Genomic DNA, 24,961 nt, shown 5'->3' on the forward strand with positions numbered 1-24,961 from the left:
CCAGCTCCAGCAGTTTTAGCCTGCCTTTTTTTCACATCATTCGTGCACTTGTGGACATGGGAAGCAGTACATCAGGAAGAGAAAGGGCGACCTCACTGAATACCAGTGAGGTCAAGTTGAAGGACGGCTGAAAGGTCCTTTGTACTTCATCGTCCTTCTCAAGTGGCCGGACGGCGAGGGCAGACTTGAAGGGACTGGGGAGTGAGTGGGACATGGCGATGTGGACACCCAGCTTACGGAAACCTTTTTTGAGAAGTGAGGGAAAAGGAGCTAGGTCAGAGGATAACTAATCCATAGTGTGACGTGGCTTTTGCCTAGGTCAGTGTGGCTTTTTTTCACACTAGGGAAAATCCTAGGGATTAGACATGGGCCTTGTTGTCTTAGGTAAGAGCTGTACACTGAGTTCCAGCTCCAGCTCCAGCCCTGAGCCTTAAACTTTAATGTGCGCAGTGAGAATCACATGGGGCTCTTGTTAAACAGATTCTCTGATTGAGTTGGTCAGTGTTCCTTTTTTAAAATTAACTTTATTTTGTGTGTTTGAGTGTTTTGCCTCCATGTACATCTGTGCACCATGTGTGTGTCTGGTGTTCTCAGAGGCCAGAGGAGAGCATCAGATCCCCTGGAACTGGATTTACAGACAGGAGCCGCCATGTGGGTGTTGAGGGTCAAACCTGGGTCCTATGAAAGCAACAAGTGCTTTCAGCCCCTGAAGCATCTCTCCAGCTCTGGTCTGTATTCCTAAAATGCTTCTAGGAAATGCAGCAAGTTTGTCAGAAAATTCCACAGACCCGTAATCCCAGCGTTTGAGAGGCTGAGGCGAGAGGGTCACTTAAGAATTTGAGGCCAGCCAGAGCTATGCAGGAAGTCTGGCTCAAAAAAAATAAAAACAAACCACCACCAACAGAAAACGTTATTGGGTGGCAAACCTCTGATATGTTATACTGATCAGAAGATTGTAGGAAAAGGTAAGCAGACTAGGTTCAGTGTAGGAAGTTGAACAGATTTAGTCTGACAGGCTGAGGACCAGCGTTTTCTTTTGAGGTACAAGGTTAAAAGGATGATCTATCTAGGATTAGTGGGGGGAAATGAATATATTCATATGGTGACTAGTGGCGTCCTGACAGGTAAGTTTTCTCTAAGTTATCTATAACCACAGTTATGGACTTAACATACCATCACTAGCCTTTTAGTTTTTTGTCTTTAAGTTAATAGGTCGTTTTGAAGACTATTACAGTCTCAGACATGTGCATGACTGCTGTGTAATAAGTTTACTGTGAATTCTTCACTGGGCTCTTAACCTCATTCGCCCTCAAGCCCGTCCCTGGGTGCAGAAATAGTTAAACAAACGCAAATGCTGACTGACTTGTGGAAATTCTTTCCGCCGAATATGTTTTCCACATGCAGACTGCTTCCTGAGTCTTGGACTGTGAGCACACTGGAGAAGGAGATTTGGGCTGATCTTTGTGGCAGAACAGTGCTAACATCAGTATGCACTTTCTGTACTCCTGTACCCACAGACTGTACCCACAGATGGCCCTTTTCCTGTTGATCCCCCTTTGCTTCTACCCACATCCCCTAGTAGGGATGAAATCCCTCTGGTCAACTTACCTTTCTGTGATAGGAAGTATTCATTAGTAAGACAAGTGCATATAATGCACAAACGTTAGACAGGCAGCAGGTGTGTGCTACTGTATTTTAATGTTCACGACCATCCTCAACGATACAGCTTGTTGAGGCCAGCCTGAGATACACTGTGGCCCTGTCTCAAAATATCCCCACTAAAGGATATTATTATAGTTAAGAAACCAACTTTATTTTTTTAGTTGAAAATTTTAAAGTTTTTTGCATTTATATAATTAAATTAAATTAATTAATTATTTTATTTTATTTTATTTTATTTTTATTTTTTTCGAGACAAGGTTTCTCTATAGTTTTGATGCCTGTCCTGGATCTCGCTCTGTAGACCAGGCTGACCTCGAACTCAGAGATCTGCCTGGCTTTGCCTCCCGAGTGCTGGAATTAAAGGCGTGTGCTGCCACCACAGCCCGGCTCCATGGTTTTATTTTTAATGTTTTCATTCATACATAATAATGGGTTTATTTCATTGACATTTTTATACATGATGTAGTGTATTTCAATCATAGGTTCACTTATTTATTTTGAAGTAGGGTCTTATTATAATATAGCTTTGGCAGCTTAGAGCTTGCTCTGTAGACCAGGCTGGCCTTGAACTCAGAGGTCGGCCTGCCTTTTCCTTCAGCTTTGCTTTTAAAGGTGCGTATCACTAGGCCTGGATCAATCATAGCATTTAAGTTACTTTAGGTTTAGTAAGGAAAACTGAGAAAGAACTCCAGAGAGTGGGAGAACCCCGGGGAGGAAATACGCTTCTGCTGCTGCTTTTGGGCCTTTTGCTTGGGCTCTCTCTCTGGCCCCTCTCCCTGGTTCTTCTCCCTCCCTCCCTCCCTCCCTCCCTCCCTCCTTCCCTCCCTCCCTCCATCTCCTTCTCCCTCTTCCCCCCTTCTTTCTTTCATAAAGGAAGTAGCCCATAGACGGCTAAAAATATCCCCAAAGAAATGAGGTACAAAGTCCCATTCATAGTAGTTTCAAAAGGAAAAGCAAAAATGTAGTAATACACCAGTGAGGTAGAAGACTTCTGTATTGGAAACTTGAAGATACTGAAGAAGTGTTTTGAGACTCTAAAAGATGGAAAGCATCGCCATGCTTGTGGACTGACAGAGTTCTATTGTGAAAAAGGCTGCATCACTGGAAATGATCTACAGATGCAATCAAAATTCCAAAGACATTCTTCATATAGTAGAAAAACATGATCACAAAATTCATATGGAATTACAAAAGACTCTTGGTTTTTTTCCGAGACAGGGTTTCTGTGTGTAGCTTTGGTGCCTTTCTTGGATCTCACTCCGTAGACCAGGCTGGCCTCGAACTCACAAAGATCCGCCTGTCTCTGCCTCCCAGTGCTGGGATTAAAGGCATGCGCCACCATTGCCCGGCTACAAAAGACTCTTAAGAGCTAGTGTATTCCTAAGCAGAACAAGCAAGGCTGGAGATCCATAGTACCTGAGCTTAAATCATACTCCAGAGCCATAATGACAGCATGGTCTTGGTACAAAAACAGTCATGTAGGCTATAGAATATAGAGCGCACACTCCAGTGTAAAGGGGGATTTACTAGACTGACTTCCACGGTGCAGTCTGGGAAGTACAGCAGCGGCGTTCTTCACACCAGAGACAGAGAGACTGAGAACCCACCCAGCAGCGGCCTAGTTACCTCAGCAGTCCCAGTCTGGGCCTGAAGCCCTGGCAGAATCCGTGAACCCCTTGGTCTTCAGTTGATAGTGGAAGGTCAAAGTTATATTTATTTTATGTGTATGAGTGTTTTGCCTTCATGTATGTACATCACATGCATGCTTGATATTTGCAGAGGTCAGCAGAGGGCATCAAATTCTTTTTTTTTTTTTTTAATAATGGTCAAGATCTTTACAACTCTTTTTTTAAAAAATATTTTTAAAGATTTATTTATTATGCATACAGAAGAGGGTGCCAGATCTCATTACAGATGGTTGTGAGCCACCATGTGGTTGCTGGGAATTGAACTCAGGACCTCTGGAGGAGCAGTCGGTGCTCTTAACCTCTGAGCCATATCTCCAGCCCGGCATCAAATTCTTGAACTGGTGTTAGCAATGGTTGTGAGCCCCCATGTGGGTGCTAGGGGCTGAGTCTAGTTCTCTGCCAGGACAAGTGCTCTGAGCTGCTGTGCCCTCTCTCCAGCCCCGTAGAATAGGGAATACCTTACTCATTCTGGTTTGTGTTTCTTTCTAAAATTATTTTATTTTAGGTATATGGGTGTTTTTCCTGCACGCATGTCTGTGCACCATATGCATGTATAAAGTCTAGAGCGTCCAGGAGAGAAGAGGACATTTGAACTGGAGTTACAGATGATTTTGAGCTGCTGTGTAGGTGCTGGGAATTGAACCCAGGTCCTCTGTAAGAGCAGCTAGTGCTCTTAACTACTGAGTTATCTCTCCAGCCCCCTGATTCTGTTTTTAATAAGAGTATCTTAGCCAGATGGTGGTGGCACACACCCTTAATCCCACCACTTGGGAGGCAGAAGCATGTGGATCTCTGTGAGTTCGAGGCCAGTCTGATCTACAGAGTGAGTTCCAGGACAGCTAAGGCTACACAAAGAAACCTTGTCTCAAAAAACAAAAAGAACAACAACAAAAAGTATCTTACATAGCGGTATGAACAGGCATTGGACTATTCAAAGAAGAGAAGAGAGATAGTATTAGTTTGTGGGTCCAGGTACTGAATTAGCTTTTAATTTCTCTTTTATGATAACCATGTAAAAAAGGTGTCATTTTGCTACTGTTTTGCTTTCCACACGAGGAAATAGGCTTACAGAGACCGACTACAGAGCTGTTGGTTTCTGATTTACTCTGGTCGTTGGGATTTCAAAGAGGCGCCCGCTCATGTCAACCGCGAATGGTGACTAGTGAGATGGTGTAATGGGAAAGGTGCTTGCTGTCAAGGCTGATGATCTGAGTTTGATTCCCTGCACCCACACAGTGGAAGGAGAGCGCTGATTCCCACATGTTGTCCCTCTGACCCTCAACTCCTGAGCTCTGATATGTGTGCACTTACATGCATACGCACACACACATGCCAGTAAAAAATAAATGCAATTACAAAGACCATGAACCTGGTCTTGAAATAACGAGAGACAGGAAATGTTGTGTGCACCGGTTTTATGTGTAAGGAACGGGAATACTTAGCTATTGGAGGGGATTAGGGGTTCAAATTGGTGCTGTTGCTGTTAGCTGTTCCAGGTTGGTATTTGCACAAGGGTGAAATTTGTGTGTGAGTATTATAGTGGAAACAGAAATGGTGTGGAAATACTACCTAATATTTGCATATAATATTAAGTGTAATGTTGTTAATGTCTTGTTTGGTGATCCTAATCATCATATGATGTCTCTCGTTACAGATGTCCCCCTCGTACTTTCCTACCAGCTCTTTGCAAGATCTTTCTTGATGAAAGTGCTCCAGACAATGTGTTAGAGGTGACAGCCCGTGCCATAACATACTACCTGGACGTGTCTGCAGAGTGCACCCGAAGGATTGTAGGGGTGGATGGAGCTATCAAAGCACTTTGTAACCGTTTGGTGGTAGTTGAACTTAACAACAGGACCAGCAGAGATTTAGCTGAACAATGTGTAAAGGTAAATATTTCTTATATTATTTGGAGAATAAAAAATATGTATTACTGAAAAAGTAAAATTCCACCATCTTACCCGCTTTGAGAGCGGTTAGGAACAGAGGAATTGACAGTCATGTCATACCAAAGGTCCCGTAAGGATTGGGAGTGAAATCTCAGGATGACAGCTGTGGGCAGTGATACACTTTGCTGTTCTGCTTCAAGCTTTTCAGTTCTGGTAGTCACTAGTCATGCTTCTACCTGAAGTGACTGTGTATAACGTAGTAACAGAGTTCACCATGACAAGGAACACAGCACCCAGTACTGGCCATCTTGTAAGAACTCTTAAGTCACCATGATAGTCCTGTAAGTGGTGGGTGCCATTAGCATTGTATCTATCTTACAGATGCAAAAGGTCAGTATACGGAGCAGGTAGTGGGTGGCAGAGCCAGGATTCGAAACTTAGGAAGTTTTAAGACCCATGGACTTACCTATTTTACTGTCTTCTCTAGAGTAAACTGTTTTAGAGGCTGCAGAGCTGGCTTAGCAATTAAGAGACCTTGCTGCTCTTGCAGAGAGAACCCGAGTTTGGTTCTCAGCACCCATGGGTGTCTTATAGCCACCTGTAACTCTGGCTCTAGGAGGATCTAGTTTTTCTGATTTCCACGGGCACCTGTACTTGTCCACATGAGCATGTACACACATACACTAGTAAACTGTTTTATTCCTTATAAGAATAACTAAATTTTGTGTGACTCCATAGGTACCTGCACTCATACCGGCATATGTACACGTGTATACACACACACACACACACACACACACACACACACACACACACACACACACACACACACACCCCAATGCTAAGTCAATAATTTATTAGAAATAGTTAGTGAAAATGTTTAGATTGTTTTATTTTGTATTTTTGAGTCAGGGTCTTGCCATGTATCCAGGGCATTTATGTTTTATGATGTTCTGTTTTAGATTTGGTTGTGATTGATTTTATTTAGTTGTCTGTTTTGAAGCAGGGTCTTACTGTGTAGCCCCAGCTGGCCTCAAAATCACAGAGATCTACCTGCCTCTAATTTCCTTTTGAAAACTTTATTTGCAAGTTGCTGTGCTCGCTCTTGTTGCATAATTCGTATTTTGTAGCATTGGAAAGTGTATGCTGTAAACTCTATTACTGGTAGTTTGCTACTTCAAAGGCAACCAAAAATAACAAAAAATAACAAAAAAAAAAAAAAAGCCTCATTTGACTATTGATTCCAATTCAGCTATCTTCCCGGAATGCCAACTCCTAGAATGAGTAGCAAAAAGTGTGCTTTCCAAGCCCACTGAACTCAAGGTTGGGTTTGTTTAACTCTCCTGAGAACAGCCAGGAGAAGGTCTCACGACTTCGCTTCTTTACAGCTCTGAACTTGGATCCTGGTGTTAGGTTTGATTTTCTTGCCCATTTCCTTCTTCCCTCTCTTCCCCGTGTAGCCTGGGTTAGCTTTGTCCTCACTGTGCAGCCAATAATGCTTTTGAGTTCCCGATCCTTCTGCCCGAGTCTCCCAAGTGCTGTCCTGACAGGCTTGCACCATCCCACCTGGTTGATATCAGTTATTTTTCATTGATTATAGGTTGCATTTACAATGCATTCCTATGTATTGGGTTAAATAAAATTAGGAGGATAGAAAATTTAATTTCACTGTTTTACTTTACTGTTTGGAATGTAGTTGTTGAATTTGGAGGGTTCCTTATGCTTTCTGTGATTCTGACAAGTTAAATTAGTGTTGCTTTCCTGTGTTAATTTTGTGTCACTGTTGTAGGTGTTGGAACTGATTTGCACTCGGGAGTCAGGAGCAGTCTTTGAGGCTGGGGGTTTGAACTGTGTTCTTACCTTCATTCGTGACAGCGGACACCTGGTTCATAAAGACACCTTACACTCTGCGATGGCCGTGGTATCAAGACTCTGTGGCAAAATGGAGCCTCAAGATTCTTCTTTAGAAATTTGTGTAGAGTCTCTGTCTAGTTTACTAAAACATGAAGACCATCAGGTAAGGAAGTTGTGTTGGAGACGTTGAGTTTTCAAAAAGAATTTTATACTCTTCCCTCTTGAGAACTGGGGAACATTATAATTAACTTTTCACTTGATTTACTTCACTAATACTTCTACAGCATGAGCCTTTGGAAGGGCAATAAAATGTGTTTTAAGGCGTGCATGGTGGTGCAGGCCTTCAATCCTAAACATTCAGAAAGCAGAAGCAGAGGAGTAAAAGTCTGTCTGACCTTGTCTACACTCTGTGTTCCAGGCAAGACAGGGTTACACAAAGAGACACTGTTTTAAAAACAACAAACAAAAAACCCGTTCAATTATGAAAGTGACATATTTATTAATACTTAAATGTTACAGAGATAGCCATTTTTATAGCTGTACTTGTATTCAGTGATATTTTGTTGATTTAGTGCAATATTTACTGAAAACAATAGGGTAGATCTTACCAAAGTAAAATAACCTAGTATTTATATAATATTATTTGTAAGGTTTTGTTGAATTCCCATACATTAGAGAATAAAACTAAAACTTTCATGCCTCTTTTTCTGGTTAGATATTGTCTCACCTTACATTCATAGATTATCTTGGCAAAGTTGTACATAATAACAATTTCTCTTTCAGAGTTTTTACTGTCCATTTACATCCTTTATATGTCCTGCCTCATTTGAGCAGACACAGTGGGCTATCGGTAGTATTATTAAGCTCTCTTACAGATGAGGAAACAAGTCTCTGACAGGGACGTAACTTTCTCAGATTATGAGTGAAGGGAATGTGGAGCTGTCATTCACATTTAGATAGGGCGTGTACTTGATCACTTGGCTTTGTCTGCTTTTATCTGGTGTGTGTATTGAAATGATGATGCTAGCTCTCCGGAGGACGTTTTATCCGCTTTGTTCCCACACATCAGGTTTCCGATGGAGCTCTGCGCTGTTTTGCATCGCTAGCTGACCGGTTCACTCGTCGTGGAGTGGACCCAGCTCCACTGGCCAAGCACGGACTAACTGAAGAGCTTCTCTCACGAATGGCAGCTGCAGGCGGTACTGTATCAGGACCGTCTTCAGCGTGCAAGCCGGGGCGCAGCACGGCAGGAGCCCCCGCCACAGCTGCAGACTCCAAGCTGAGTAACCAGGTGTCGACCATTGTCAGTCTGCTCTCCACACTGTGCAGAGGCTCTCCACTAGTCACACACGTAAGCTGCTCCTGACCCTTCGCTTTGTAACCTTTCAGAAAAGGGTTTTTGTATAATGCAAATATTAGATGGTTTTCTCCCATTCTCTTTTTAGGATCTTCTGAGGTCAGAGCTTCCAGATTCGATTGAAAGTGCATTACAGGGTGATGAACGATGTGTGCTTGATACCATGCGTTTGGTTGACCTCCTCTTGGTGCTATTATTTGAAGGACGGAAGGCCTTGCCTAAGTCTAGTGCTGGATCTACGGGCAGAATCCCAGGACTACGGAGACTGGACAGTTCTGGGGAACGCTCCCATCGGCAGCTTATAGACTGTATTCGAAGTAAAGATACTGATGCACTCATAGATGCAATTGACACAGGAGGTCAGAACTTCTTCTCTTAAATAGAAAACCATAGCCAGGCTGGGCAGTGGTGCTACAGGCCTTTAATCCCAGCACTTGGGAGGCAGAGGCACGAGGATCTCTGTGAGTTTGAGGCCAGTGTGGTCTACAGAGTGAGTTCCAGGACAGCCAGAGCTATTACACAGAGAAGCCTTGTCTCAAAACAAAACCACAAACAAACAAACAAACAAATACCATAAGATAAGGAACCAAAGGCCATTTCTAGTTCTCAGTGTTTGGGCAGTAGGCTTTGCTTGTTGACTGTTTATTCCTCCTCTTCCCCATGTGTAGTCACACAGTGACCAGCCTGGTGCATGGTGGTGCTTGAGTATGTGTTTGTGGAGGGAGTGAAATGTCTGTAAAGTTGGACATTGACCCATTTTGGCACCCGAAAGAAAGTTTCCTGACAAGTTCTTTTTATTTATTTATTTATTTTTATTTTTATCTTATGTGTGTAGGTGTTTGCTTTCATGGATGTATGTGCACTGTGTGTGTGCTGGTGCCCTTAGAGGTCAGAAGTTGGAGTCCCTAGAACTGGAGTTATAGGCGGTTGTGAGCCACGATGTAGGTGCTGGGAATTGAACCTTGGTTTTTAGCAAGCACAGCAAGTACTCCAGACCCCTGTGCCATCTCTCTAGCCTCTATTATGGAATTTTAGTACAGAGTTGAAGAAGTAGGGTTAAGAGAAGGGCACCCAAGAGGAAAGTAAGATGCATGGGAATGTGGATGTGAGCCTCTCAGAGGAGAGTCATACTTTTTTCCATCCTTACTTCATGTTTATTTTTAATGTTTCAAACCGTTAAATCCTCAGTGATTTAATGCCTCCATCCTCCCCATTTCTCAGCAGTTACTCTGTGACTCTGACTAGCCTAGAACTTGGCATTGTAGACTAGACTGGCTTAAACTCTTAATGGTTCTGCTTCTGCTGTCTCTGCCTCATGAGTGCTGGGGCTCTAGGTGTGTGCTACCATGCCTGGACTGACTTAAACTTCATAATGCTTTTTCTTAGCTGACCTTAGGTTTGTTGGGCATTTTTTACTTTATATAGTTGACTCCAATGTGTAAAATATCTTATTTCTGTACTTCGTGAAATATTCATAGCAGTCAGAAGTGTTTAAACTTTAGAAAAGTTGAGCGTTATGTGGTGGTATTGTGTTCCTCAAAATATTGTGCACCCTAATAAACTTATCTGGGGTCAGAGAACAGGACAGCCACTAGATACAGAGGCCAGAAAATGGTGGCACACACACCTTTAATCCTAGCATTCCAGAGGCAGAGATCCACCTGGATCTCTGTGAATTCAAGGCCACACTGGAAACTGCCAGGCATGGTGACACACGCCTTTAATCCCAGGAAGTGAGGGCAGAAAACAAAAAGGTATATAAGGCGTGAAAACCAGAAACTAGAGCCTGGTTAAGCTTTCAGGCTTTCAAAAAGCAGTTCAGCTGAGATCTATTTGGATGAGGACTCAGAGGCTTCCAGTCTGAGGAAACAGGATCAGCTGAGGAACTGGCGAGGTGAGGAAGCTGTGGCTTGTTCTGCTTCTCTGATCTTCCAGCATTCACCCCAATGTCTGGTTCCAGGTTTGTTCTTATGTAATAAGACCTGTTAAGATTCATGCTACAGCTTATGTTATTGGCCTTAAAAATAGAAGATTTCCTGTTGTTTTAATTTTCAGCCTTTGAAGTCAATTTTATGGACGATGTGGGTCAGACTCTGTTGAACTGGGCCTCTGCATTTGGAACTCAGGAGATGGTAAGCTCATGCCAGGTGCTGTGTTAATTTCAGTGTGGAAGTATTCCTAGAGCAACCTTGTGATTCTTTATCCTATTACAGGTGGAATTTCTTTGTGAGAGAGGTGCTGATGTTAATAGAGGCCAAAGGTCGTCATCATTACACTATGCTGCATGCTTTGGAAGACCTCAAGTAGCAAAGGTACAATCCAGGGCTTTGAAAACGTTATCTTATACTTATTTATTGTGTACATTTGTGCATGTCTGTCTGTCTGCATGTGCATGCCATGGTACACGTGTTAGACAGAAGACAATGTGCAGGAGTCAGTTCTCCACCTTCCATTGTGTCAGTCAGGGACTGAACTCAGGTCAGTAGGTTTGGTGGTGAGCACCTTTACCCACTGACCCATCCTACCAGCCCCATGCTGTTAAAGTATTAATTTTGAACAACTGCATGGTTCAGAAATTAGAATAATAAAAAAATTCATTCTGATAAGTTTACACTTCCATGCTGTCTACATCGATTCCTTCTATTCCCCACAATAACTGGCTTTAATGAGTTTTTAAAAAATCTTTTCAGTGTTTTCCTAAGCAAAAATACATGGTATTTTCTTCTTCTTTTTTACTCTGAGAAATTGAAATTCATGAGCTGGAGAGATGGCTCAGTGGTTAGAGCACTGGCTGCCTTTCAGTGGAGTTGGCTTCAATATTTCCTGACACCCACACGACTGCTCACAACCATCTGTAACTGGTACCAGGTGTTGTGACAGCCTCCCCAGGCAACATGCACACACGGTGCACAGATGTACATACTGGCAAAATGCCCATACACGTAAAATAATAATAAAACATTAAAAAAGAACAGGTCAAATGAAAATGTTCCTATCAGGTATGTGATATGGGACTCTAGAGTCTGTTTATTGTGAAATAACTTGGCATAATAAAAGGTTAGTCTGAGCCGGGCGGTGGTGGCGCACGCCTTTAATCCCAGCACTCGGGAGGCAGAGCCAGGTGGATCTCTGTGAGTTCGAGGCCAGCCTGGACTACCAAGTGAGTTCCAGGAAAGGCGCAAAGCTACGCAGAGAAACCCTGTCTCGAAAAAACCAAAAAAAAAAAAAAAAAAAAAAAAAAAAAAATAAAAGGTTAGTCTGCTCTGAAGTCAGATGCCAGTGGGTTGAGGTTCCAGTCCATGTGCAGGAACTGCTGTTCTCAAGTGTGTCTGGATGTCTTGTCTGTAGAGCAGTTGTGTTGCTGTTAGTTGTGGGGAGAATTAGAAGATAACACCTAGGACCACTGTAGAAGTCAGTGCACCGTAGCTGTCGGAGTGGTGGCTGCCGCCGTCACTGTCCTACCATCCCTACCTTCTTACGGTGTGAACGCGTTCTGGTGATGATTCTGGAGTGGCTTGCCTTCTCTCTAGAGAAGCTCAGAGTCCAGTGACTTGAACCGGCTACTTTTTAGAGAGAGCTGGGCCTCTACTGGTACCTAAGTAACAGTCAGTAAGGAAAGCACATCTTAGAGTTGTTGTTTCAGAGAGAATCCTTCTCTCCCCCCCCCTCCCCCCCAAACTCCCATCCTGGGGATAAAACCTAGTGTAGAGCATTTGGTGCAGCTCTGTTCCAGGTGTTTTTACATTGTGTGGATTCTGTCATTGAAAAAAGTGTCTGAGCCATTATGATGAAATAGTGTTACCACGAGGTTATAAAATGTTTAAGAGGAATGAGGAAAGACACAGATCTTTTTATCTATCTGTCTGTCTATCTGTCTATCTATCCCTATTATCAGCTTGATACAGTACAAATTCTTATCCTAATAGTGAAATGTTTCACTAAAGCTTGCCCAGTGATTGGGTAAAACCAATACTTATTCTAAGCCACAGTCATCCTAGGGTCCCCCCTGCTGTGTAGCCTCCCTGGTTCTGTGGGTTGCAGTCTGATTGTCCTTTGCTTTATTTCTAGTATCCACATATGAGTGAGTACATAACCATGTTTATCCTTCTGGGTTTGGGTTACCTCACTCAGGATGATATTTTCTAGTTCCATCCATTTGCCTGCAAATTTCGTGCTGTCATTGTTTTTCTCTGCTGAGTAGTATTCCATTGTGTATATGTACCATATTTTCTTAATCCACTCTTCAGCTGACGGGCATCTAGGTTGTTTCCAGGTTCTGACTATTATGAATAGTGCTGCTATGAACATAGTTGAGTATGTATCTTTGTGGTATGATTGAGCATTCCTTGGGTATATGCCCAAGAGTGGTATGCCTGGGTCTTGAGGTAGATCGATTCCCAATTTTCTGAGGAACCGCCATACTGATTTCCAATGTGGCTGTATAAGTTTGCATTCCCAGCAACAGTGGAGGAGTGTTCCCTTTGCTCCACATCCTCTGCAACATTGATTGTCATTAGTGTTTTTGATCTAAGCCATTCTGACAGGTGTAAGGTGGTATCTCAGAGTCGTTTTGATTTGCATTTCTCTGATGATTAAGGATGTTGAGCATTTCTTTTTTTTTTTTTTTTTTTTTTTTTTGAGGTTTTTCGAGACAGGGTTTCTCTGTGTAGCTTTGCGCCTCTCCTGGAACTCACTTGGTAGCCCAGGCTGGCCTCGAACTCACAGAGATCCGCCTGGCTCTGCCTCCCAAGTGCTGGGATTAAAGGCGTGCGCCACCACCGCCCGGCTGAGCATTTCTTTAAATGTCTTTCAGCATTTGAGATTTTTCTTTTGAGAATTCTGTTTAGCTCTTTAGCCCATTTTTTGATGGATTGTTCAGTATTTTGATGTCTAGTTTCTTGAGTTCTTTATATACTGTGGAGATCAGTCCTCTGTCAGATGTGGGTTTGGTGAAGGTCTTTTCCCATTCTGTAGGCTCTTTTTGTCTTATTGACTGTGTCTTTTGCCCTATAAAAGCTCCTCAGTTTCAAGAGGTCCCATTTATTAATTGTTGTGCTCAGGGTCTGTGCTGTTAGTGTTTTATTTAGGAAATGGTCTCCAGTGCCAATGCGTTCAAGAGTGCTTCCTACTTTCTTTTCTATTAAGTTTAGTGTGATTGGATTTATGTTTGAATCTTTGACCCACTTGGACTTGAGTTTTTTGCATGGTGACAGATATGGATCTCTTTGTAATCTTTTACTTATTGACATCCAGTTATGCCAGCACCATTTGTTGAAGATACTTTTTTTTCCATTGTATAGTTTTGGCTTCTTTGTCAAAAACCAGGTGTTCCTATGTGCATGGATTAATGTCAGGGTCTTCAATTCGATTCCATTGGTCCATGTGTTGGTTTTTGTACCAGTACCAACCTGTTTTTATTACTATAGCTCTATAGTAGAGTTTGAGGTCAGGGATGGTGATGCCTCCAAAGGTTGCTTTATTGTATAGGATTCTTTTAGCTTTTTTCCCCGGGTCTTTTGTTTTTCCATATGAAGTTGAGTATTTTTCTTTCCAAGTCTGTGAAGAATTGTGTTGGAATTTTGATGGGGATTGCATTGAATCTGTAGATTGCTTTTGGTAAGATTGAAGGGACAGGTCTTGATGCACTTTTGGTCAAATGATTGGTCATTGACATTGTATAGGAAATGCTGAGATTGATCGCCAGGTCACCAAGTGAGTGGTACTTCTATTAAAGTAAAAAGCCAGGAGGAGTGACACATTCAGATGGAATATAATATACCTTGAGGGATAGTGAATAGTCAGGTGAAATGTATGTGTGATTCTTTGAAATACAAATATCTGCCTTTCAGGTGATAGGTATAGGGTAAGGTTTGTATTAGTATCTGCATGATTGATTCTGGGAAGCCTTTGTTTGTTTGTTTGTTTGTTTTGAGACAGGTTTTCTCTTAGCCCTGACTGTCCTAGAACTCACTTTGTAGACCAGGCTGGCCTCAAACTTGGAGATCCTCCTGCCTTTGCCTCTGCCTCCCAAGGGCTGAGATTAAAAGCGTGCGCCACCACCTCTACCCAGCTCTGGGAAGCCTTTAAAAATTTTTGCTTGAGTGTATGTATGTGTGTGTGTATGCATGTATGTTTGTGTGTGTACCCCTGTGTTCAGGGGCTGTTGTAGGTCAGAAGAGGGAATAGGATCTCTGCACTAGACTTACAGGTGGTTGTGATCCACATGTTAGTGTGGGAGCCTTACCCAGCTCCTCTGCAAGAGCAGTAAGTGTTCTTAACTGCTCAGCCATCTCTCCCGCTTGTGGAAAACCTTTAAAGTGTAGAGTTGAATGATATAAGAACTGCTGTTGTATTAAAATTAAACGCTTTTCTTCTTAAGACTCTCTTACGGCATGGTGCAAATCCAGACCTAAGAGACGAAGATGGGAAAACACCGTTGGATAAAGCTCGAGAAAGAGGCCACAGTGAAGTAGTGGCCATCCTCCAGTCTCCAGGTGAGCTGTGTGCTCTTCCCTTTTAGGCCATCTGCCTTTGCTGTTCAGCTTCCCTTCGCAGACATACATTGTAGAAATGAGCCATTCTTAGAAAGCCAAATAATTCTATAGATAATGGGGGTGTGTGTATGTGAAGGCAACAGAAAAACCTTCATCTTACTGTTCGATGCCCTTAAGAAAGATTTTATTGTTCCTGTTTTTAATTATGTGTCTGTGCATGTGAATGCAGTGCCTGTGGAAGCCAGAAATCAGATCCCCTGGATTTGAAGTCCTAGGCCCTTAGCTGCTTGACATGAGCCCTAGGAACTGAACTCAGGTCCTCTGAAAGAGCGATATGTGCTCTTAAACAGAGTCGTTTCTCTGGCCCCTTTCCATGTTTTTGAGACGAGTTGTGTAAGTCCAGAATGAAAAAAAAATCTAAACTTAAGAGATTTGGGGTTGTCATATAAAGAATGATTAGAAGCTGTGTAACTAGAATGATTTGAGCATTTTTAAGTTTTCAGAGTAGGTAGTAGGGCTTTTTTGTCTGTAGTGCTGAAAATTGAACTCTGCTCCCCAGGTAACTTAGTTTGAGGTGCGTATATATTAACATTTTTTTTTCCCTTGAAGGACATTGTATTTCAAAATGCATTTTTAAAATAATACTTTGTAGGTGATTGGATGTGCCCAGTTAATAAAGGGGATGACAAGAAAAAGAAAGACACAAACAAAGATGAAGAAGAATGTAATGAACCCAAAGGAGATCCAGAAATGGCACCAATATACTTGAAGAGGTTATTGCCTGTCTTTGCACAAACATTTCAGCAAACTATGTTGCCTTCAATAAGGTAGCTATTCATACCGTGCTTAAATTATACTGATGCTATAATTTTTCATTAGCATCTGGAATTTGCTTAAAAAATATAGTAAGAATATAAATGAGGTTGGAAGTGGGAGTATCAACTTAATATTAGTTGTGAATGCTCAGCCTTACCTTATGCTTTTTTCTTGCTTGCTCTTATTACTTAAATTAACCTGTTTCTCTTCATCTACGTTTTGCCTCAGGGCTTTTTACCTTTCTTTTCCTTCTGTATGTCCTACTCTGTGTTTAGCTGCCTGGCTGGCCCCAGGTGTCTCCCTCTGTTTCCCCCTTATTCTCTCCACTCCACCAGCCCTGCCTGTCCCTCTACTGCCTACCTATTGGCTTTTCAGCTTTTTATGAGACCAATCAGGTGCCTTAGGCAGGCAAGGTGAAACAGCAGCACATCTTTACATAATTTAACAAATGCAGCATAAAGAAATGTAACACATCTTTACCTAGTTACAGTAATATTCTACAATATGCCTCTTCCAAGGACTGGGATTAAAAGTTTTGCACCACTACTCTTGGATTCTGGTTTAAGAATGCTTGAAAATTAATAATCTTCAAAGCTAGTGTTCACAAATGAGAACACATGTGTCATGTATCTTTTTGAGTCAGGATTATCTCACTCATAATGATCATTGTGAGTTCCATGCATTTGCCTGTGAATTTCATTTTGGGGGCAGCTGAAAAATAGTCCATTGTGTCTATGTACCACATTTTCATTGTCTATTCAGCAGCTGACAGATATATATGCAGTGTAGAGCAGCAGTGAACATGGATGGGCATGTTATCTCTAGAGTAGGATGTGGAGTCCTTTGGGTATATGCCCAGGTATGAACTTCCTGAGGAACTGCCACACCAATTTCCATAGTGGCTGTACATGGTTTGCATTCCTACCAACACTGAATAATGTTTCCCCTTTAGCATGTCCACTTAGGCATTTGCTTTTTGATCTTTTTAGAACCCTTTCATGCTCAAATCTTTCAGAGATTTTTTCCCACGTTTAGGTTTTCTTCTTTTGTATATTCTAGATACTAACCCTGTCAAATGCATAGCTGGCCGAGGCTTCTTCCCTTTCGGTAGACCATCTCTTTCCTAAAATGACCGTGTGCTTTGCTGTACAGGAGCTTCATACCTTCATGGTGTCCCATGCTGGTCTCAGATTTGCAGATCTCTTGCCTTTTGACTCCTTAGTGCTGGAACTACAGGTTTGAACCCCACAACCGGCTTTCTGGCCTTTTAAAAATCAGTTTGTAAGTGTGGAGGCTGTCCTCATGTGCGTTCAGTCCATACAAAAGTGGTTTAAGGGCTTAGATGAATACATTTCTCAGTATTCAAGAAAAAATACAGCTTCCCCAAAATGATGGCCTTTTTTTTTTTTAAATTTATTTTTATTTTATGTGCATTGGTGTTTTTCCTGTTGTGTGTCTCTGTCAGGGTGTCAGATCTTGGAGTTACAGACAGTTGTTAGCTGCCATGTGCTGGGAATTGAACCCAGGTCCTCTGGTAGAGCAATCAGTGCTCTTAACCACTGAGCCATCTCTCCAGCCCCGATGATGCTATTTTTTTTTTTCTTCTTTTTTTTTGTTTTTTTCGAGACAGGGTTTCTCTGTGTAGCTTTGCGCCTTTCCTGGAGCTCACTTGGTAGCCCAGGCTGGCCTCGAACTCACTAAGATCCGCCCGCCTCTGCCTCCCAAGTGCTGGGATTAAAGGCGTGCGCCACCACGCCTGGCACTATTTTTAATATAATAGAAAAATGCTTTTAAGTGAACTTAACTTATAAAGTAGGGTTAAATAGGAAGTTTGTGAATATAAAATATTTATATGTACTCATAAAAATATAGTATACCAATAGAGATAAGTGAATTCAGACTGATTTGTTATCTCTATGTTAGACTTTCCTTGTAGAACTGAGATAATAAAACCTAATTCATGTGGTTTGTTGTATGGTTTAAGAGTTGTAATGTTTTAAATTATGTGAACGAATTCCTGCCTCATAACTGGTCAGTGTGTGTGAGAGAGAGAAGGGGAGGGGGCGAGGGAGGGAGAGGGAGAGAGGGATCGTAGGTATTTGCTTGCTTTTTACCTATTTTTCTAAAGTTACCATGCTGTGCCAGCAACCAAGCTGATTAAATGTAATATAGAATAGCATTTAACAAGAGTATTAAGGATGATTAGTTTTGATTAACATAATATATTACCCAAATAGTAAACATAAACTGTTGTGATAGCATAGAGTCTTAATTTTTTGGTATTCTTAAGTGTATGCTTTTCATTAGTACTCATAAAATTGTTGGACACTTACTTTTACTAATGTGTAGCTGGATATTTATCGATTGGGGTCTTTTGGTTTCATAAAATTCTTTTTCCCTTCTTAAGGAAAGCCAGTCTCGCTCTAATCCGGAAAATGATTCACTTCTGCTCTGAAGCACTGTTAAAGGAAGTCTGTGATTCCGATGGTGGTCACAATCTGCCCACCACACTAGTGGAGATCGCTGCGGCTGTCCTGGACCAGGAGGTGCGTGCCCAGCCTGAGCTCCTCGTAGCTGTAGTTCCTCTGGAGACCTGTCAGTCACAGAAGTAAAACCCTCCCCTGTCCATGTGACGGTACTGTCCGTCATCTTCCTTGACTGCTGCTCTCACGTGCTCCCTCTTTTTCCTCCCCAGGACGATGACGACGGCCACTTGCTAGCGTTGCAGATCATACGGGATTTGGTAGATAAAGGTGGTGATATTTTTTTAGATCAGCTAGCCAGACTTGGTGTAATTAGCAAAGTATCAGCTTTGGCAGGTCCTTCTTCTGATGATGAGAATGAAGAGGAATCGAAACCAGAAAAAGTGAGTGGTCCTCATTGTAATATTGATAACAGGGTTTGTTTTAAGGAAATATATGTTTAATTTAGGATGGTTTTTGACAGATCTATAATGTAATATGAAAATATAATTGAAATATAAAGTAGCATTACATATGTATCTTTTTGGTCAATTTTCCTTTCAAAGTTTTTGTTACAATTTTAAATGTAGGACAAGGTTCCAGAGGTACTTAAAGAATATCAGAATTCCTGTCATATCCATTAGTTGTTAATATTTTGCTCGTTTGCTTTATCATCTTCATGTACACATTTATGTGTGTATACATTTTTTGGAGACAGAATCTCTTTCCTTCCTTGGGTTGGGGGTGCTGTGAACTGAATATATAACAACAGCACTAACATTTTTTCTGCTGGCAGGATATGGATTATAGTTGACGGAATAACAGTTTGTTAATTCTAGTTGGTAGACGGTCGGTGGTTTTTGAAATAGCACATGTTCTAATTAGTTTCCAAGTCCTTGAGAGCCTTACAGATTTGTTGCTTGTTTCTTTGTCTTTGAGAGAGCGAGTGCCTTGGTGTTCTGAGGACTCAGCTTCGCTTTGCATTGCATCCTGTTTCTTGCTGATGGAGTTGAGTTTCCATGTTTTAGTAGTTATGTCAGAGAAGTGATGCTGAGCTCCTCCTGGCCAGTGAACTTTTGAGGAGGCAGTGGTAACTGTTGGCATGTTGCCTTGGATCCCTCGATGACGTTTCTTTCCTTAGCTGTCTCTGATGCAACACTGAGACAGAATCTCACTCTAGTCCAGACTGACCTGGCATTTACTCTGTAGCACAGGGTGTCCTTGAAATCATGGCAATACTCTTCCCTCAATTTCAAGTTCAAGGTGTGGCACATCGTTCCTTGCTATAATGTTACTCTGTTTCCTTCTGTAATTAGTAAACAATGTGTAGGTAGTTACTGGAGAATATTTAAATATACTTTTTCTTATTTAACTATATTCTAGTGTAGTATTTGCTGGTCTTTGACTGGAGTTAAAATCTGCCTTATCTAAGGTGGGTTGTGGTTTTCAGCATTTTTAGTTTGCTCTGAGTTGTGTTTGTGATGTGTGTGCATGTACTTCTATGCCTTGTTGCCCCCCCTTTTTTTTGAGGCAGATCTATTCTTGATAGTCTTTAATATTTATTTACACTCTTCCAATTTTAGTAAAATTGGGATAATTTTTGGCTGTTAATCCTTTAAATAGTTGGCTTATTTCCTCCTTTTTTGCCCAAGTGTCAAGTCTTATGTATGGTGGAGATTTGCTGACATAAACGGCGCTCTGTCTGCCTCTCTCCTTTTGTCTTTCACTGTCCCTCATGCCTGGTTGACTCTGCTGCTTTCTTCTCTGCCCTGGTCACATCTTTGAGTTACTCAGAATTTTATTTGTCCTGTGTTCATATGTATGGCTCTTAAGATGAAAAATATAACACATCAACTGAGTAACTCACTAGCTCCCGAACCCTGAATTCTGTTTCTGCCTGGACCAGGTGGGTTAAATACCTCGAACTTGCATCTCTACCTCCTCAGTTTGCAGGGTTGGATTCTGTAGCTACTCTTTAATGATCCTAGCCAGAAAAAAGTCTCTGCCTAAGGACCTGACTTCCATTTCATTTTCCTGAAATTTCGTGAACTATTTATTGTGTTGCCTGTTGTCACGCGAAACTTTTTCCCCATATATCTTGTCTAATGTTAAGTTGCTCACCATGGAAACAGTGGATTTGAAAGGCTCAGTTCTTATTAGTTCATGTGATTTGGAGCAGGAAGTGTGTGTGTGTGTGTGTGTGTGTGTGTGTGTGATGTATGTGCACATATGCACCTGTGGAGGGAGGCTAGAGGTCAGCCTCAGGTGTTCATGAGGAGCGTCCACCTTATTGGTGCATGCTGTGAGGTGGGGAATGTGTGTGACAGTGTGGGATCGGATGACACCTTCATAGAGTCGCCTCTCTTCACCCTCGTGTGGCCTTTGGAGGCTGAACTCAGGTCAGCAGGCCTGCCTGCTCCACAGTAGCTTGTACCTGGGGAGCCATCTTGCCTGGCCTGCCATGGCTTTTTGAGACCAGACCTCTTACCGGAGCCTGGGGCCCTCACTGTTACGGCTAGACCGGCTGGCCAGTTACATCTTCATGTGCCCAGTGCTAGGATTATAAGCATGTGTTATCATGCCTGGCTTTTTAATGTGGGTTCTGGGGGTCGAACTCAGTTCCTCATGGTTGTGTGGCAGACATTCCGGACCTGTCTTTTCAGCCCCACAGAAATCAGAAATCCTTCGGTTTAGAGGAATTGATAGTCTTCAGTGTTTTGGTGACTGTGTTTGGGGTGTCTCCTCCACCCCACAACCCTGGGCCTGAGCTGCACTGCAGCCCCTGCTCTCTCCTCTGTGCTCCTGGGAATCATCAAACCAGCCGCTGACTACAGGGAGCGAGTGAAGGGGAATGAAATGGGTGTCTCATGATGGCTACACCCTGTCTAAAGAGACGCTTTCTGGGTACCTCACACGCACAGAGGTTGGGGTAACAGTAGACAAACACATTTCCATTTTGTCTCCTGAAGGGTGGTTTAAATCAAACTTCCCAGGTTAAACCAAACACTGGCTTAGTGTGCAAGAACTAGCCTAGTGTGTATCTGAGAGAAAACGGCTTCACTCTGGCTGCACTGCCGATGAACTTTGTGGTCTTGAGTCGCCCCTGCACTGGAAACAGTGGTAGTCCTCCCTCCAGCTTCTGGGGGGATTAGAGGAGTTGGCATCTGGAGCAAATAGCAGGTTGTGCTGGCCAACTGGCACATAGGACAGACTGAGTTTTTGGCTGGCATCGCCCAGATACTGCCTCTTTTTTTGGTGGGCCCATTCCTGCCTATTCTAGTCACTTCTTCCCATCTCTAGTAGAAGAGCTAATTGTTTTTCTACAAGCTTCATAATTGGGATGTGACTTCTTGCCCAGGTGCTCTACCAGAGTGAGCTCTGCTTAAGAACTCAAGGTGCTGTGACTCGTAGAGAAGTGCTCTCACTGAGCTGCACTCTCACCTTTGAATTCTCCCTCCCACCATGGGGGTTAGGGCTTGAATTCAGCTTGTAAGACTTGGCGCCAAGTGCCTTTACCCACTGAGCCATCTCATTGGCTTCTTGACAGAGGATCTCAGCGTGTAGCTCAGGCTGGCTTTGAACTTCCTTTGTAATATAGGCTGTCCTTAACTTAGGATCCTCCTTCCGGCTTCTGTCTCCCAAGTGTGCATTACAGGCATGTGTCACATATCCGACAATATTATCAATTTTCTTTTTTTTAAATATTTATGTGTATGGTGTGTTTATTTGAACGTGGACACTGGTGTCTGGAAGTCGAGACAACTTGCAGAAGTTGGTTCTCTTCTACCACCACGTGGGGTCCAGGTTGTCAGGCATAGCAACAAGAACCTTTGCTGCTGAGCGGTCTCACCAGCCCTGTTCTCAGTTTTCAAATGTCAATAAAGACTTGTGGCTCATAGGCTATACTAAAAAGTGGTTACAGGTTAGTTTTATCTTAGTTCTTAAAAACATTTTCTAAGCCAGGAGTTTAAGGTCACCCTTAGATACCCAGAGTTTGAGGCCAGTCGTGGCTACATAAGACCTGTTGTCAGGGGTTGGGGATTTAGCTCAGTGGTAGAGCGATCCTGGGTTCAGTCCTCAGCTCTGGAAAAAAAAAAAAAAGACCTGTTGTCAGAAATAGTATATTTGATTTACCTGACTAGGAACTGGGGCTTTGAATTGACTGTCATTTATTTCTAATGTTTAACTGGCACATAAGTATACACTGCTGGATACAGCATGATGAAGATGGTTAGTATGTGCAATGTGTGATGACCAAATCAGGGAGATGAGCATTGTGTCTAAGGAGACTCTTCAGGCTCCTCCTCTGATCTAGTGAACGGCTGTAGACTGTGGCATCCTGCTGTGCTGTGGAACACCTTCCTGTTCTGGTGCCTGTTGCCGGTCTTCACAGTGTTCCCAGTTGGCTTCCCCTCCTGTCCCTCAGAGGCCACTGCTGTATTCTTTTTTCAAGGGATCTATACGCTAGTCCCACAGAAGTGAGAGCACGCGCCTCATCTTCTCACTAACAGACTCTGTCCTCGAGCATTGTCCATGTTGTTGCAGTAACGGGGTTTCAGACTTTTATTTTAATAGCTGAGTAATGCACTGTGTACAGGTATATCACATTTTCTTTATCCAAGGAATTTTATTTCAGAAGACTGTGGTGATTGTGTTATATCAGTCTGTATACTATGTCTTCCACTTAGCGTCCTCTTCCTCAGGTTGACAGACTAGAGGTGTAGTGAGTTTAGCAGTGCCCCAGAGGATTGAGAGAAAGCTCTAATTCGCCGACTTTTACCAACATACCTGGATAGGATACAGTTTACATAGTTATTATTTTCAGACATTATTTAAGTTCATTACAATATATATTGAACTACATTTAACTACATATTATGTTTTAATTATAAACCTGGTTCATATTTGTGGTTTTCAAGTACTTGTGATATTTGAAATGAAATCATTTCACACATCTCATTGGATCATTGTCCACATTTAGGAAGATGAACCACAGGAAGATGCTAAAGAATTGCAGCAAGGTAAACCATACCATTGGAGAGACTGGTCAATAATTAGGGGAAGGGACTGCTTATATATTTGGAGTGATGCTGCAGCCTTGGAATTGTCTAATGGCAGTAATGGATGGTTCAGATTTATCCTGGATGGAAAACTTGCCACCATGTATTCAAGTGGTAGTCCTGAAGGTGGATCGGATAGTTCAGGTAAGACTTGGTTCCAATTAAAAGATTTTCTTAGCTTCTACAATTTGGTTTTATGCCTTTAGTTTTGTCTCTGTTGTGGGATTTTTTTTTTTTTAATAGAGAAGATGTGCTATAGCTGGACATGGTAGTACCGATCTGTAACCCCAGCATTTGGGAATTAGAGGCAGAATGATTGGGTGCTCAGCACTCTCCTCAGAATGCCTTTATACAAAGAAAGGTTTCTCTGTGTAGCCCTGACTGTCCTGGAACTCACTCTGTAGACCAGGCTGTCCTTGAACTCAGAGATCTCCCTGCCTCTGCCTCCTAAGTGCTGGGTACCACCCACACAGGTCACAAATACCTTTTTATTTTATGTGCCAAGGAACAACACTGTAGCCACTTTTAATGTTATCAGTCTTTTAGATAAAGCTTTCTTTTGTTTTGACATAGTACATTGCATAGGTATATAGATGTCTCATTATATCTTTTCTCAAAGCCTCATTTGTAGTTAAAAAAAAAAAAAAGATGTCTGTAGAGTTGCTTTAAGCCTGAACCTATATAGGTCAGACAAGTCAGGATACTGAAGAATAAAACTCTACTAATGCTTACTTTATAGAAGTTACATTTCAATAATGTGGTATGGTTGAAGGGTAGATTTTTTAAAAACCAAGTATTTTGTCTTTGTAGAAAGCAGGAGTGAATTCTTAGAGAAGTTACAGAGAGCCCGAGGCCAAGTCAAGCCATCGACTTCCAGTCAGCCTATACTGTCAGCCCCAGGACCCACTAAACTCACCGTAGGGAACTGGTCCCTAACGTGTTTGAAAGAGGGAGAAATTGCTATTCATAACTCTGATGGTCAGCAAGCTACAATACTAAAAGAAGATTTGCCTGGTTTTGTGTTCGAATCTAATAGAGGAACTAAACATTCGTTTACTGCAGAGACGTCTCTGGGTAAGTGTGTGGTTGTGCTATTTCTGAGTGAGAATAAGTGCATATGTTGGGGTGTAATCAGTGGATTCTGGGAATGTTCTCTGACATTGTATGCCATACCCTCTCCTCTAGGTTCAGAGTTTGTGACTGGATGGACTGGCAAAAGAGGCAGGAAATTAAAATCCAAGCTGGAAAAAACAAAGCAAAAGGTACATCTGCAGTGTGTTTTCCCCTTTTTATGCTGACTGCAAACTTCAAGAACAGCTGATGAGCATTGGAGAGATTAAACATGTAACTTAAGCTTCCCAATGTTTTTAGTTATGCTTTTTCCCTTTGTTAATTATTTTGCACAGTTATTATGTTTTGTTTGTATATATACACCCACATTAAAAACCAGTGAAAATTGGAGCAGAGGAAAAGAATGAAACTTTAGTTGTTTGTTTAAATACTTTTAATTTTATGGGCCAGGGAGATGGCTCCGTGGGTAAGGGTGTTTGTTGCCAAACCTGATAACCTTGGTTTGATGCTGGGACCTCAAATGCTAGAAGGAAAGTCCCAAGTCCCAAGAGTTGTCTCCACATGAGCTCCACGGGTACACACATGTACATCTGTGCTAAGTAATAAAC

The 24,961-nt window shown here is 42.2% G+C and overlaps 1 protein-coding gene across 8 annotated transcripts in view; it reads left to right on the forward strand.

The window, feature by feature from the left end:
* Hectd1 (HECT domain E3 ubiquitin protein ligase 1) overlaps window positions 1-24,961 on the forward strand; it is a 92,268-nt gene that overhangs the window by 14,595 nt on the left and 52,712 nt on the right. For all 8 annotated transcript variants that reach the window (XM_076550689.1, XM_076550692.1, XM_076550688.1 and 5 more), the window contains exons 3-15: window positions 5,005-5,239; window positions 7,029-7,256; window positions 8,163-8,444; window positions 8,539-8,809; window positions 10,506-10,582; window positions 10,664-10,762; window positions 14,830-14,944; window positions 15,597-15,771; window positions 18,168-18,306; window positions 18,456-18,626; window positions 23,204-23,426; window positions 24,093-24,356; window positions 24,468-24,544. In XM_076550689.1, the coding sequence (XP_076406804.1) occupies window positions 5,005-5,239; window positions 7,029-7,256; window positions 8,163-8,444; window positions 8,539-8,809; window positions 10,506-10,582; window positions 10,664-10,762; window positions 14,830-14,944; window positions 15,597-15,771; window positions 18,168-18,306; window positions 18,456-18,626; window positions 23,204-23,426; window positions 24,093-24,356; window positions 24,468-24,544 (2,356 nt within the window). The remainder of the gene's footprint in view (window positions 1-5,004; window positions 5,240-7,028; window positions 7,257-8,162; window positions 8,445-8,538; window positions 8,810-10,505; window positions 10,583-10,663; window positions 10,763-14,829; window positions 14,945-15,596; window positions 15,772-18,167; window positions 18,307-18,455; window positions 18,627-23,203; window positions 23,427-24,092; window positions 24,357-24,467; window positions 24,545-24,961) is intronic.

This window comes from Peromyscus maniculatus, chromosome 14, assembly GCF_049852395.1.
Source record: "Peromyscus maniculatus bairdii isolate BWxNUB_F1_BW_parent chromosome 14, HU_Pman_BW_mat_3.1, whole genome shotgun sequence".
Taxonomy (NCBI): domain Eukaryota; kingdom Metazoa; phylum Chordata; class Mammalia; order Rodentia; family Cricetidae; genus Peromyscus; species Peromyscus maniculatus.